The sequence below is a fragment of the Carcharhinus amblyrhynchos genome, chromosome 1 (genome assembly GCF_965287045.1).
Source record: "Carcharhinus amblyrhynchos chromosome 1, sCarAmb.v2.hapA, whole genome shotgun sequence".
NCBI lineage: Eukaryota > Metazoa > Chordata > Chondrichthyes > Carcharhiniformes > Carcharhinidae > Carcharhinus > Carcharhinus amblyrhynchos.
This window is the reverse complement of record NC_137324.1, coordinates 29203910-29216812: the sequence shown is the minus strand read 5'-3', so window position 1 is coordinate 29216812 and position 12903 is coordinate 29203910. Positions and strand designations below refer to the sequence as shown.

At 41.9% G+C, this 12903-nt stretch overlaps 1 protein-coding gene across 1 annotated transcript in view; it reads right to left on the bottom strand.

Annotated features, from left to right (window-relative positions):
• haus1 (HAUS augmin-like complex, subunit 1) overlaps positions 1 to 11649 on the bottom strand; it is a 37980-nt gene extending 26331 nt beyond the window's left edge. The window contains exon 1 of the mRNA XM_080197461.1: positions 11538 to 11649. Coding sequence (XP_080053587.1) covers positions 11538 to 11558 — 21 coding nt within the window. The 5' untranslated portion in view covers positions 11559 to 11649. The remainder of the gene's footprint in view (positions 1 to 11537) is intronic.
• Between the last annotated feature and the right edge of the window lie 1254 nt (positions 11650 to 12903).

Here is a 12903-nt window from a genome sequence, read left to right as displayed (position 1 = left end):
CAAATGTTCCTATCCACTCAAAGTATAAAGTTTCTCTGCAACAACCAAAAATGAATTTTGCTACATTACATTTTTGAACATAAAATGATGAACAAGAAAAGGTTTGCAGGTTTATCAGCCAGACCAATATTATCATAAAGCAAATTACATACATGATTATCTTTGGTCACTCCCTGGCCCCACTAGCCATTCACACAATTTCCTGAGAAAAACTGCAAATATTGTTTTGCCATCTAACGTTAAAAAAATTGTCAGTGACTATCTGCAGAGGACCTGATGGGTTGCAGTCTGGCATATTAAAGGAAGTCACTGCAGATGCATCAGTTATAATCTTCCAAGAATCCTTAAATTTTGGAAAAGTTCCAGAGGACTGGAAAACTGCCAATGTAACACCCTTATTTAAAAAGGGATACAAAAAACAGGGAACCAAAAGCCAGTTAGCTTAATTTCTCTCATTGGGAAAATGTTAGAGTCCATTATAATGGATGCAATAGCACAGCATTTAGAAATACATAATACAATCAGTCAGCATAGCTTCATGCCTGACAAATTTATTAGAATTCTTTGACATGGTAATGAGCAGGATAAAAGGGAACCAGTAAACGTAATATATAGCAGACAAAAGGCAGGGAATAGCAGACAAAAGGCAGGGAATTATAGGCCAGTTAGTTTAATGTCTGTAGTTGGAAAAATGCTAGAATCCATCATCAAAGAAGCAACAGCGAGGCACCTAGAAACGAATGGTTTGATCAAGCAGACGCAGCACAGATTCATTAAGGGGAAGTCGTGTTTAACAAATTTATTGGATTTCTATGAGGATGTGTCTAGTGCGGTAGACAGAGGGGAACCGGTGTTTTTGGATTTCCAAAAGGTGTTTGATGAGGTACCTCACAAAAGGTTGCTGCAAAAGATTAGGGTGCACGGAGTTGGGGGTAAGGTGTTAGCATGGATAGAGGATTCGTTGACTAATAGGAAGCAGAGAGTTGGAATCGATGGGTGCTATTCTGGTTGGCAGTTGGTGACTACTGGAGTGCCGTAGGGATCAGTGTTGGGGCCTCAACTGTTTACCATTTACATAGATGATCTGGAGGACGGGGCTGAGTGTAGGGTAATGAAATTTGCTGATGACACAAAGGTGAGTGGAAAAGCAAATTGCGTGGAGGGTTTGGAAAGTCTGCAGAGAGATCTGGATCGGCTGAGTGAGTGGGTGAGGACCTGGCAGATGGAGTACAATGTTGGCAAGTGTGAGGTTATCCACTTCGGTAGAAATAATAGTAGGAGGGATTATTATTTAAAAGGCGAAAAGTTGCAGCGTGCTACAGTGCAGAGGGGCCTGGGGGTCCTTGTGCATGAGTCACAAAAACCCAGTCTGCAGGTGAAGCAGGTGATCAAGAAGGCGAATGGAATGCTGGCCTTTATAGTGAGGGGGATACAATTTAAAAGAAGGGAGGTCTTGCTGCAACTGTACAGGGTACTGGTGAGGCCGCAGCTGGAGTACTGTGTGCAGTTTTGGTCGCCGCACATGCGTAAGGATATATTGGCATCGGAGGGAGTGCAGAGAAGGTTCACTAGGCTGATGTCGGAGATGACAGGGTTAGCCTATGAAGAGAGATTGAATAGACTGGGTCTGTACTTGTTGGAGTTTAGAAGGCTGAGGGGGGGATCTTATAGAGACATATAAGATAATGAAGGGGATAGATAGGGTAGAGGTAGGGAGATTCTTCCCGCTTAGAAAGGATAGCAGAACTAGAGGGCACAGCCTCAAAATAAGGCGGGGGGGGGGGGTGCAGTTTAGATCGGAGTTGAGGAGGAACTTCTTCACGCAAAGAGTGGTGAACCTCTGGAATTCTCTGCCTGTTGAAGTGGTGGAGGCTATCTCGCTGAATATATTTAAGTCACGGGTAGATAGGTTTCTGATAGACGAGGGAATTAAGGGTTATGGGGAGAAAGCGGGAAAGTAGAACTGATCCACTTCATATCAGCCATGATCTTATTGAATGGCGGGGCAGGCTCGAAGGGCTAGATGGCCTACTCCTGCTCCTATGTCTTATGTTATGTTCTTAATATAGTTGGATTTCCAAAAAGCATTCAATAAAGTACTACACAAAAGGCTACTTAATACGATAAAAGCCTATGATTTTGGGGTAGTATATTAGCATGGATAGAGGATTGACTAACTGATAGAAGACAGAAAGTTGGGTTAAGAGGGGCATTTTCAGGATGACAACCTGTAGCTGGTGAAGTGCCAAGGGGATCAGCGCTGGAACCACAATTATTTACAATATATATTAACGACACAGACAAGCTTGCGGGTGACATAAGAGTAGGTGAGAAAGCAAGTGGTGAGGATAACACAAAGATCTATTCAGGAATATAGACAAAGTGAGTGGGCAAAAACTTGGCAAATGGAATATAATGTAGGAAAATATGAAGTCATGTACTTATGGTAGGAAGAATAAATAAGCTGATTATTTCAATAAAGAACTGCAGAAAACTGCAACACAAAGGTATTTGGGGGTTGTTGTGTATAAAACCTAGCATGCAAGTTCAGCAGGTAATTGGGAGGGCAAATAGAATGTTGGCCTTTATTTCAAAGGGAATGGAGAACAAAAATAGGAAAGTCTTGCAAAAACTATAAAAGCATTAGTTAGACCACACCTGAAATACTGTGAACAACTTTGTCCCCTTATCTAAGGAAAGACTGGCATTGGAGGCAGTCCAGAGAAGATTCAGTGGGTTGATCCCGATACGGAAGAATTTTCTTATGAGAAGTAGGTTAGGTCTGTACTCATTGGAGTTTAGCAAAATGAGAGGCAACTTTATTGAGACATATAGGAGTCTCAGGGGCTGGGCAGGATAGATGCTGAGAAGTTGTTTTCCTTGTGGGAGAGTGTAGGGTCAGAGGGCATAATATCAGAGTAAACGGTCACCCATTTAAGACAGAGATGAAGAGGAATTTCTTCTCATAGAAGATAGTGAATCTGTGGAATTCTTTACTGCAGAGAGCTATACAGACTAGTATGTTCAAGGCTGAAATAGACAGATTTTTAATCAGTAAAGGGATCAAGAAGTATAGGTATGAGGCGAGAAGGTGGAGTTGAAAATTATCAGATCAGATCAGTCATGATCTCATTGAATGGCCGAGTACTTGGCCGAATGGCCTACTTCTATTCCATGGCCTATTTCTATTCCTAAATATTATGGTTTTACAGGAGCATGGGCTAGCTTTGTTAAAACAGATCAAAAAAAGATTTCTGAAGGCACAAGAACTTTTGGTGAGTCCTCAAAATTTGATGCAGAGGTGCACAAGAGGCCAGAATTGGAGGACTGCAAAGAACTTGGGAGGGTTGAGGCGATGGAGTGCTTTCTAAAGCAGGATGGGAAGTTTAAAATCAAGGTCCAGAGGAACCTCCCAAGATTTCAAAACTGAAATTTATTTACCTTCCTCAGCCGTCCTTCGTTATATGCAATCTTCATATTTTAAAAACTAGAGACTGGCATCACATAACTGCTTTTTCTTTAAAAAAAAATCATTAATACAATAACCTTAAAACTATGGAATGAGAAGATGCCCATTTAGATCAACAATCTTAATAACTTGAACAAATTGTGTACAACATGGCCAGTCATGGACAACCCCAATTTATTGGGCAATGTCCCAGCATAGATCTATGGGAGGGAAGAGGAGAAAATGGAGAATGGGGTTGGAAATTAGGTTTTCCTCCCAAAGTAATAAGAACATAAGAAATAGGAGCAGGAGTAGGCCATCCAGCCCTTCGAGCCTGCCCCGCCATTCAATAAGATCATGGCTGATCTGTCACTGCTCAGTTCCACTTTCCCGCCCTGTCCCCATAACCCTTAATCCCCTCTCTTATCAAAAACCCATCAACCCGCGTCTTAAAAATATTTAGCGAGGCAGCCTCCACCACCTCAACGGGCAGAGAATTCCAGAGATTCACCACCCTTTGAGTGAAGAAGTTCCTCCTCAACTCCGTTCTAAACCGCCCCCCTTTTATCTTGAGGCTGTGCCCCCTAGTCCTATTGTCTTTTTTGAGCGGGGAGAGTAAGCACCATGACTTTGAAAACCACAATATTAAGTCAATAACTATGGTAGATTCAAGGCACAAAAAAAGTTGCTCAAAGTTTTAACAACTTTAAAAGAAAAAAAATTTGAGGTCTGCACACATGCTAATTTGACAAGCAACTTTCCCCGTCACAAAAAAACTAACAATTGAAAATAGCCCTGCAAAAGGCCCTCTGCCTCAAGGCAGTTCATTAGGTTAAATTTATTATATGGTCCTTGTGCTATTTACTAAGGGTTTGGGATCACATGCCATAATCTAATTCGTTTTTCTTTTTCGGTATCACATGAAAAAATGGAGTTACAATGAGGACTTGAAGTGCAGGTGCACTCAATATTTCATCAATTGCCAGAGGAGAAAAATGAAATGCACAAACAATATCAGCAACAGGAAAAATAAACTTTATATTTGTTTTTATAGAAATTGAATTTTTTAATGGTGCATTTTCCACCAATCTGCTTTTGAAGTCAAAAGTGTTAAGAGTTCAATGCAACAGGTTCCAAGTTAGTCTGTGAACAGACCATCTGTAAAAAAGACGACCTTTCAAAAATTACGCTCGAGACTGACCTTTACAATTCTATTGAAGATAGCATCAAATGGGGTGGTAGACTCTTCTTTCCATATGGATTAGCTGCAACATATCTCTCTTTTATATCCATATAAAGATCTTGAATCTGAGTAGACTTCCTGGATAAAATCTCAGCTTTGACTATCCTTGGTGGTAGGCAAATTACTGGGAAAAATTCTGTTTAACAATATACATTGTAATTTATACGCGAATGGATTATTCAGGGACAGTCAGCAGGTATTTGTTAAGGGAAGGTCGCTAACTTGACTGAATTTTTGAGGTAATGAGGACGGTAGCAGATGTCAGCTACATGAACTTCAACAAGATTTTTGCCAAGTCAGACTGGTCAAAATTGAAGGCTCACGGATCCAAGAGAAAATTGGCAAATTGGGCACAAAATTGGCTCAGTAGCAAAGGGTTAGGTCAAAGGGTGACTTTATGACTGGAAGAGCGTTTCCAGTGGTGCAGTACTATTTTTGTGGTATATATTAATTGCTTAAACTTAAAAATAGAGGGGCATAACCAAAAAGTTGGCCATGTAGTTGTAAAGGAGAATGCTGTAGACTATAAGAAGGTATCAATGGATTAATCAGGTGGGTGGTAAAGTGATCAATGAAATTCAATCGGAGAAGTAAGTGTGAGCTGATGCATTTACTTTATTGTTTCAAGGGATGTGGTCATCTCTGGCAAGGTCAGCATTTCTTACAAATCCCTAATTGTCCTTGAACTGAATGGCTTGCTTTGCCATTTCAGAGAGCAGTTGAGATTCAACCAAGTCGCTGTGGATATGGAGTCACATGTAGACCAAAAGAATTGGATGGCAGATTTCCTTACATTAGTCAACAATCAACAAGTCTAATGGTAATTATTACTGAAAGTAGCTTTTTAATTCCAGAGTTTCGTAATTGAATTCAAATACTACCAACTGCTGTGGTGGAATCTTAATTGGCATCCCAAAGGTTTGGGAGGATATTGAGATATGTAAATGAATAAAGGAACCTTGGAATAGGGAGGTCAACAGAATAGTCCTTAGTGAACGGAGGATTAGAATACTAGAACTGGAGACTACTCTAGAAATGCACAAAACTCTATAGTTAGGCCACAGATATAGCGTCATGCATAATCTAGTCACCACATTACAGAAAGGGTGTAGTCACATTGGAGGTGGTTGACAGATCGGGAATGTTATCGGGAATGGAGAATGTTAGCTGTAAGGGAAGATTATATTTTTAAAATTAATTTACAGGATATGAGCATTTTTGACTAGGTCAACATTAATTGCTCATCCCCAATTGCCCTTGAAAAGATGGTGGTGAGCTGCTTCCTTGAACCACTGCAGTGCCTAAAGTGTAGGTGCAACCACAGTGCTGTTGGGGAGGGAATTCCAGGATTTTAACCCAGCAACATTGAAGGAACAGCATAATATTTCAAAGTCAGGATGATGAGTGACTTGGAAGGGAACCTCCAAGTGGTGGTGTTCCCAGATGCCTGCTGCTCTTGTCCTTCTAGATGGTCATGGGTTTGGAAGATGCTGTCTAAGGAACCTTGGTGAGTTCCTGCAGTGCATTTTGTAGATGATACACATGGCTGCCACAGTTCATCAGTGATGGAGGGATTGAATGTTTGTGGAAAAAGTAGCAGTCAAGCAGGCTACTTTGTCCTGGATGGTGTTGAGCTTCCCCCTGACAGTTGGAGCTGCACTCATCCAAGCAAGTGGAGAGTTTTCCATTACAGTCCTGACTCATGCCTTGTAGATGGTGAACAGGCTTTGGGGAGTCAGAAAGTAAATCATTCATCACAGGAATCCTCCCTAGCCTTTGACCTGCTCAGGTAGCCACAGCATTTACATGGCCAGACCATTTTCAGTACAATGGTAACCCCCAGGATATTGATAGTGGGAGATTCTGCAATGATAATCTCTTTGAATGTGCAATAGTTAGTTCCTCTCTCGTTGGAGATGGTCATTGCCTGGCACTTGTGTAACGTGAACGCTACTTGCCACTAGTCAGCTCAAGCCTGAATATTGTCCAATTGAAGAACACCCAAGAGAATTGGACAGGGACTGTTCCGGTATCTGAGGAGGAATGTAGGCTTGAGTTGTTTTCTTCCAATGGAGGCAAAGGGAAACTTAATCAAGGTGCATAAAATTATGTGGGGCCTAGACAGAGTGTGTAGCCTTTTCCATTTGCCGAAAGTCTAATAAACAAGGATAAAAATATATGTTGCTGTTTGTAGAACTTCTTTGCTATAGTTTCCATCCCCAGCATATCAGCTCCATTAGTCTTCCAACTTACCACATAAATTGGAAACCAGGTTCATTTAATTTAAAAGTAACCAGGAGTTTAACAGGATAGCCACATAGATGCTGTGCAATAAGAGGTAAGAGGATAGTGTTCTGTGACCTCATACTAATTAGGTACAGGAATGCATCATTCAGCCCCTTATGTCTGCTCCATTATTCAATAAATAACGGGTGATCTTATTGTAGCCTCAACTCCATATTCCCACCTACCCCAGTAATCTTTGTCTTCCTTATTATGCAAGAATTTCAGCAAGGAAAATAAATGTCCATAAGTCACTGAAGACTAGCATGCAGGTGCAGTAAGCAATTAGAAAGGCTAATGAAATGTTAACCTTTACCACAAGAGAATTCGATTACAGGAGTAGTGAGGTCTTACCCAGGCTCTCTCCCCTTAACCCCACACAATTACCATGGCAAATCCATTTAACCTATGCATTTTGGGACACTAAGAGGCAATTTACCATGGCCAACCCCTCTAACCTGCACATCTCTGGACTGCAGAAGGAACAGTAAAAAGTCTGACAACACCAGGTTTTAGTCCAACCTATTTATTTGATAATATACTCGCAAGCTTTCGGGTTAGCCCCTTCGTCAGGTGAATGGAGAGTTCTGGCCTCAGACAGAGCATATAAAGCACAGACAGTTTAGAGATTACTGATTAGAATGCGAATCGTTAGGATTACTGATTAGAATGCGAATCCTTAGGATTCGCATTCTAATCAGTAATCTCTAAACTGTCTGTCCTTTATATGCTCTGTCTGAGGCCAGAACTCTCCATTCACCTGACGAAGGGGCTAACCCGAAAGCTTGCGAGTATATTATCAAATAAATAGGTTGGACTAAAACCTGGTGTTGTCAGACTTTTTACTGTGTTTACGCCAGTCCAACGCCGGCATACCCACATCATGACTGCAGAAGGAAACCACAGCACTCAGAGGAAACCCATACATGCATGGAGAAAATGTGCAAACGCCACACAGTCAACCAAGGTCAGCACTGAGTCAGCAGTGCTAACCACTTCACCATCTTGCTTCCTTACCGAATTGTGTAGAACTTTGGTTAGACAGCAGCTGAAGTACTGTGTGCAGTTTTGGTCCCCTTGCCTCAAAGGATATTATTGCCATTGAGGGAGTGTAACAAAGGTTCACCAGAAGTGATCCGGGAATAGCAGGACTGGTTTAAGGAGAGGAGTGGGCAAACTGGGCCTATATTTGCTAGAATTTCAAAGAATGATTTGATTTATTATTGTCACATGTATTGGCATAAAGTGAAAGGTATTGTTTCTTGCGTGCTATACAGACAAAACATACCGTTCATAGAGAAGGAAACGAGAAAGTGCAGAATATAGTCTAACAGTGATAGCTAGAGTGTAGAGAACTAAATGCAAGGTAATTCCATTCAAAAGTCTGGGACATTAACATATCAATTATTTTAAATATTACAAACTTAACCTGATGTCAAATGAGTATTTCCCATTTTCTTAAACAAGCAGATGAGCTAAAAGAAAAGGAAATAAATGAAAGCTCAATCCAGGTCTATCCTTAACAGATTCAATCTATTTTATAACATTGTGTGTTATTTACATCTTGTTAAACTTAAAGCTCTTTTTATTCAGCACTTGAGAAGTGTAAATGCTATTTTCCAGTACATTAAATAGTCAGACACTTAGACCTCAATATTTACTGGAGCAGGATTTTCAAGTGGGGACAGAGGAGTTCTGAATTCCATGAACGCTGAATTTGCTGAAGTTGCAACTGTAGAGAACGTGTGACTGATTGCTTCAAAGACACCACAGATATGTGGAAGTGGAGGAACTAGTGACTCAAATCTGGCTGCACTGGCACAATGGTTAGCATTGCTGCCTTACAATTCCAGGGACCTGGGTTCAAATCTAGCCTTGGGTGACCGTGTGTGAAGTCTGGACATTTTGGGTAGCAGTGCCACCTCACAGCACCAGGGATCCAGGTTCAATTCTGATCTTGGATCACTGTCTGTGTGGAGTTTGCATATTCTCTTCTTGTCTGTGTCGGTTTCCTCCCACAGTCCAAAGATGTGCAGGTTACATTAAATTGACTCTACTGTCAGGAGGATTAGCGGGGTAAATCCGTGGGGTATGGGAACAGGGCCCGAGTGGGATTGTGTCAATGCAGACTTGATGGCCGAATGGTCTCCTTCTGCACTGATTCCAAAGATACGTGATCAAGCTGGGTAAAATAAAGTTAAAAGCAAATTACTGTGGAATGTGGAATCTGAAACCAAAAGGGAAAATGGGGAAAATCTCAGCAGGTCAGGCAGCATCTGTTAGAAGAAAAGAACTCACGTTGCGAAGCTTTGACAAAGGGTCATCAGGACTCGAAATGTCAACTCTTTTCTCTCTTCACAGATGCTGCCTGATCTGCTGAGATTTTCCAGCATTTTCTCTCTTTGGGTAAAATAAAGAACCTTGTTTCAAGTTATTAAAGCTGAAGAATTAAGTGGTTAGTGTTGTCTGAAACTTTTTCACTGATTTCCCAAAGCCAGTTCACATTCTACAAGTCAAAAATGTGATGGAATACTCTGCATTTAAATGAGTACATCTCCAACAACACTCAAAACGCTTGACAAAGCAGGCCAGCCAATTAGCACCCCATTCTGAACATTCAGTCCCTCCACAGAATCTGCAATTGTACCATCGACAAGATGCACTACAACAATTCACCAAGACTCCTTCAAAAGCACCTTCTAAATATGTGACCCCCCCGACAATCTAGAAGGGCAAGGGCAGCAAATGCATAGGAACACCATCACTGGCTAGTTCTCCTCCAAACCACGACTCTGCTTTTGGAACAACACTGTTGTTCCTTCATCGTAATTGGGTCAAAATCCACTAGAACATCCTCTCTGCACCAGATGGACAAGGCAGCAGCTCACCATCACCTTCAGGGCAATTGGAAAATTTAAAAAAATGTTGACCTTGTCAGCTACACCAGCTTCCCATTAATTAATGAAAAACCCTGTAAAGTAATTCAGAGTATTTTAGGTACTTTGGAATGTTTTAGAGACAGATACTATCTCACGACAAAATTCTTTATTTGTGTCAGGAAAATTATACAAAAGTCTAAGGTCACATACCAACCATCTCAAGAACAGCTTCTTCCCTGCTGCCATCAGACTTTTGAATGAACCAACTCATTAGAATAAAAGCAAATTACTGGGATGCTGGAACCAAAGCGTCATCAGGACTCAAAACATCAGCTCTTTTCTCTCCTTACAGATGCTACCAGACCTGCTGAGATTTTCCAGCATTTTCTCTTTTGACTACCTCATACAAAGTTGATCTTTCTCTATACCCTTACAATGACTGTGACACCACATTCTGTACCCTATCCTTTCCTTCTTCTCTATGTACTGTATGAAGAGTACGTTTTGTCTTTATAGCACACAATAAACTATATTTTACACTGTATCCCAATACTTGTGACAATAATAAATCAAATCAATTCAAAAAAAGGATGATTCAAGTGTCGAGACAAAGGGCTGGATTTACCTGTGAGGGCAGGAAACAGAAGTTTGATTTTTGGGATAATAAATCAAATCAAATAAAAAAAAGGATTAAAATACATTTGCAGCACACCAGTGTGGTAACAATAAGCGTACAATCAAAAGAGAACAAAACAAATCCTGGATTAAAGTAGGGTACAATCTTCCAAGTTGAGTTAAGAAACAGAATCATATTAAAACCTGAATGCTGCCTCTGGGTCTTTACACTGAACTGTGACACTAGCAATTAAATAAACATTTCCCCAGTAGTGATTAACACAAGAAGAAAATTCTGAATTGGCTAAGGGGCAGCACAGGGGGGTGGCACAGTGGTTAGCATTACACCCCCACAGCTCCAGGGACCCGGGTTCGATTCCCAGCTTGCATCGCTGTCCGTGTGGATCCTGCACATTTTCCCCGTGTCTGTGTAGGTTTCCTCCGTGTCGATAGTAGTCATGATGTGGGTATGCCGGCGTTGGACTGGCGTAAACACAGTAAAAAGTCTGACAACACCAGGTTTTAGTCCAACCTATTTATTTGATAATATACTCACAAGCTTTCGAGGGACACCCTCTTCGTCGAAATCAAAGAATATTATCAAATAAATAGATTGGCCTAAAACCTGGCGTTGTCAGACTTTTTACTAGGTTTCCTCCCACAGTCCAAAAGACATGCTGGTTAGGTGCATTGGCCGTGCTAAATTCTTGCTCAGTGTACCCGAACAGGCGCCAGAGTGTGGCGACTGAAGGATTTTCACAGTAACTTCAAAGCAGTGTTAATGTAAGCCGATTTGCGACTAATAAAAAAACTTTAAAAACAATTGTGCGGATTATCCAAGCCCAGAGCAGCTACACAGGGGGCGGGGCAGTCGGTGATTGACAGCAATGCTGTCCAATTATATCACGCGTCTACCGCCTACCGCTCACGTACCACCAATCAGGTGGAAGGAAGTGGGCGGCGCTGATATTCAGCGGAAAGTTCTCTCAGATAGGTTTTAAATTGAAATCTTAACTTTAAGTGATTTCATAAAGTGTAAACTTCAGTGTTTCATGGAATAATACTGTACCTTGGTGGTTTTGGAATCCATGTTTTTAAAGATCTGAAGTTCGGTTTAACGGTGTGCAGCCTTCAAAGCTTTTCGCGCCATCTCTTCGGGCCCGATTACCCAGACTCCTCCACGCTTGGCCCCTCCCTGCTCTGTGACGTCACCCAGAATCACACGTGGTCTTCATTGACTGACAGCACGTTCCCATGGGAACCTGACTCTCAGGGTCTGCCTGTTGTCACCTGTCCTAATGGGAACCTGTTACCCAGGCTCTGCCTGTTATCACGTGTCCCCATAGGAACCTGGCGCCAAGGTCTCGCTGCTGTCACCTGTCCCAATGGGAACCTGGTCTCAGGGTCTGCCTGTCCCCATGGACTTGCTGCTGCCTCATGTCCTAATGGGAACCTGGCCCAAAGGTCTGCCTGTTGTCACCTGTCTCCATGGGAACCTGGCCCCAGGGTCTGCCTGCTGTTAGCTATCCCAATGGGAACCTGGTCTCAGCGTCTTGCTGATGTCAATTTTTCCCGTCCCTGGAGTCATACTTTGTACAAGGCTATGGATCAAGTGTTGGTAAATGGGAATAAGTGGAAGGTCAGGTATTTCTTGTGTGTTGGTGCAGCGTTGATGAGCCAATGAGCCTCTTCTGCTCTGTATGATTCTACGATTCTATGAAGAGAAAGAGGTGACAGAGTGGTATCGTCACTGGCCTAGTAATCCAGAGACTCAGGGTAATGCCCTGGGGACCCAGGTTCAAATTTCACCACGGCAGATGGTGAAATTTGAATTCAATTTTTAAAAAGCTGGAACTCAAAGTTTAATGATGACCATGATACTCAGTTGATTGTTGTAAAAACCCATCTGGTTCACTGATGCTCTTAAGGAAGGAAAGCTGTTGTCCTTACCTGATCTTGCCTACTTGTCACTCCAGGTCCAAAGCAATGTGGTTGACTCTTAAATGCCCTCAGGTATGGGCAACAAATGCTGGCCCAACCAGTGACACATGCCTACATCCCATTAATGAATAATAAACAAAATCTATGGGTGCAGAAAATTTGAAATAATAACAAAAATAGCTGAGAAAAGTAAAGAGATGGGGAATTTTATGTTACTCCCACATGGGATATGCGCAACTCTGACTATGCCAGCTTTTTGTCACCCAGCTTTTTGGAGGGGACACAGCTTTTTGTCTGTAATCATCCTTTGAGAGCAGTTGAGAGACAAAGCTGTGGGTCTGGGAGACACACGTAGGCCAGACCAGACAATTTCCTTCCCTAAAAGGACTTCAGTGAATACGTTGTGAACAAGTGATGAACGGGGAAAAGTCAAAGAAAGGTCTCTGATCGGATGGAAGACAGGAGAGGTGGCGTGACAGATGATTTAGTTATTC